This window comes from Pyxicephalus adspersus, chromosome 4 (genome assembly GCF_032062135.1).
Source record: "Pyxicephalus adspersus chromosome 4, UCB_Pads_2.0, whole genome shotgun sequence".
In the NCBI taxonomy this organism is placed as follows: Eukaryota; Metazoa; Chordata; class Amphibia; order Anura; family Pyxicephalidae; genus Pyxicephalus; species Pyxicephalus adspersus.
This window is the reverse complement of record NC_092861.1, coordinates 4,250,617-4,253,269: the sequence shown is the minus strand read 5'-3', so window position 1 is coordinate 4,253,269 and position 2,653 is coordinate 4,250,617. Positions and strand designations below refer to the sequence as shown.

General features: G+C 34.2%; 2 protein-coding genes across 2 annotated transcripts in view; one reads left to right on the top strand and one right to left on the bottom strand.

The window, feature by feature from the left end:
* The window catches only part of LOC140327980 (uncharacterized), a 648,380-nt gene that overhangs the window by 164,057 nt on the left and 481,670 nt on the right, over nt 1-2,653 (bottom strand). Inside the window, exon 5 of the mRNA XM_072407240.1 lies at nt 1,225-2,170. Coding sequence (XP_072263341.1) covers nt 1,225-2,170 — 946 coding nt within the window. The remainder of the gene's footprint in view (nt 1-1,224; nt 2,171-2,653) is intronic.
* The window catches only part of LOC140327981 (uncharacterized), a 91,752-nt gene that overhangs the window by 75,191 nt on the left and 13,908 nt on the right, over nt 1-2,653 (top strand). The gene's annotated exons all lie outside the window — the stretch shown is intronic.

Genomic DNA, 2,653 nt, shown 5'->3' with positions numbered 1-2,653 from the left:
AATCATTAGCATTTTATTACTGGGTGGGAATGTAAAATGCAAACTAATAATAGCATGACAATTGGTTTAGTAGAATAAGCAAATATTTGCTACAAGACGACAGCCCTCTAAATTTAACAACAGAAAGAAAACTGTTAACATTTGGGACTTTTCAATGGTCAACATTAAAAGTTCTCAACAATTTTACATATCATTTTCCATTAAATATTATCCAAGCATTTCAGCCATTTCAAAAGGCAAGAAGGACAAACAAAACTGTTTTGACATAATCATACCCATTTCTGTTATATTATGTCACAGTAAATGCCACCTCCATTGAATATATTCCAAATGCTTTACATATAAACAAATTCAGCCAAAAGTAGCTACCCAAAAGAGAAAGGAAAAACAAAACCATAACAGTCAAAGACAAATCATACATTTTTTAATCTCTTACAATATGCCCCATTCATGAATTGTGCAGATGAGATAAATTGAATCAAAACTTCCTGAAAACAACCTGTTTCCCCGTGCAAGATCTCATGCACTTTACAAGTTCGCCTAAATGAAACCAACAGAATCCCAAGAAAATAAAATTTTTATACGGATCCCGATACTAGTATGCTCAGTCACCCCATAATTATTACCTAATTTATATGTGTCCCATATGACATAAAAAAAAACAATACCTGTTGGTCAAGAAATCCCAGCATTCAGTGATCATGGATGTTTCTGCAATACTCTTTCCCCTTACATGTCACTTCCTTCATCGTTCAAATGATCGTATCTAGCCTGTGTACACTATTTATGGATTATATTCGAAGGATTGTATTATTACACAATGCATGTACAGAATTGTGCACAATATGATCATTCAAAACAATCATGCATAATGGTGCTTAATTGTTAGTTGTTCGTTTTCTAACGATAATAATTGTAAGTGTGTACGTAGCTTTTGTTTCCACTCACCATCCCTTTAATTAGAATAATAATACAGAGAGAGGACCGAACAGAAAAAACATACACGAATGTAAATATCACTTGACTCAGCAGATAAAAAACAGATGATACAATCTTTTCAATATTATTGGTATTGGTCCACAATTATATTATGGCCTCAGAGATTTCTGTCCTTGTTCCCACCCAAGTAGGCATATAGCTGATTTTCTCATACTGTCATGTCAATTGTTTGTTGCTGGTTTTCTACTTATGTAACTATTAAATATCATATGGTTGTACTGGAACTGTGTGAGAAGCACTTTTCACATTCTGAACATTTAAATGGTTTCTCACCTGTGTGAATCCTCTGGTGGGTAATAAGAGAAGCACTCTGTGTAAAACACTTGCCACATTCTGCACAGGTAAATGGTTTCTCCCCTGTGTGAATTATCTGGTGGTAAGCAAGATGTGAATGTCGAGAAAAGCACTTGTCACATTCTGAACATTTAAATGGTTTCTCTCCTGTATGAGTCCTCTGGTGTACACTAAGACTATATCTTCCAGAGAAACACTTGTCACATTCCGAACATTTAAGTGGTTTCTCTCCTGTATGAGTCTTCAGGTGTTTAGTAAGATTAGAACTTGAAGAGAAACACTTGTCACATTCTGAACATTGAAACGGTTTCTCCCCTGTGTGAGTCTTTAGGTGTTCCGTAAGATGATATTTCCTTCTGAAGCATTTGTCACATTCTGAACATTGAAATGGTTTCTCCCCTGTGTGAATTCTCATGTGTTGAGCAAGATAAAAAACTTGTGAAAAGGACTTGTCACATTTTGAACATTTAATTGGTTTCTCCCCCGTTTGAAGCTTTAGGTGTTGAGAAAGGAGATATTTTCTTGTGAAGCATTTGTCACATTCTGAACATTTAAATGGTTTCTCTTTTGTGTGAATCCTCTGGTGAATGACAAGATCAGAATGTCGTGAAAAGCTCTTTACACATTCTGAACATTGAAATGGTTTCTCCCCTGTGTGAGTCTTTAGGTGTTGAGAAAGATTACATTTTTTTGTGAAGCATTTGTCACATTCTGAACATTGAAATGGTTTCTCCCCTGTGTGAATCCTCATGTGTTTAGCAAGATTAGAATTATGTGAAAAGCACTTGCCACATTCTGAACATTGAAATGGTTTCTCTCCTGTGTGAATCCTTTGGTGAGCAATGAGTTTTGATTTAGAGATAAAACTTTTTTGGCACTCAAAGCACTGATTCAGATTCTCTCCAACTTGACTCATTGTATGTTTATGAAGATTTGCTTGGCTATAAAATTTACGCAGTTTCCACAGTGGGCATTGAATGATCAGTTCATCATATTTCTTCACCTATTGAAAAAACAATATTACATGCTTATTTAACATTTTTGATTAACAGCATCCTGAATGATTGGAAATTTCAAATGCTGCTGTGAACATACTTACAACCTGCTTGGTAAATTCTGTTGGCTATAAAATGTTTCCACAGTGGGTATTGAATGATTTGTTCATCATTTTCTTCACCTATTGAAAAAACAATACTACATGTTTATTTAGCATCTTAACATTAAAAAAAATGACTGAAATCAGATAATAATTTTGAGCACTTTGGTATAAGTATAAATAATAAAAAAATATTTTTTTTGACCAACAGCATCTTGCTGGTATGTTCTGTGAGGTTTGAGTTCAATGTTTTTGATTGTTTCA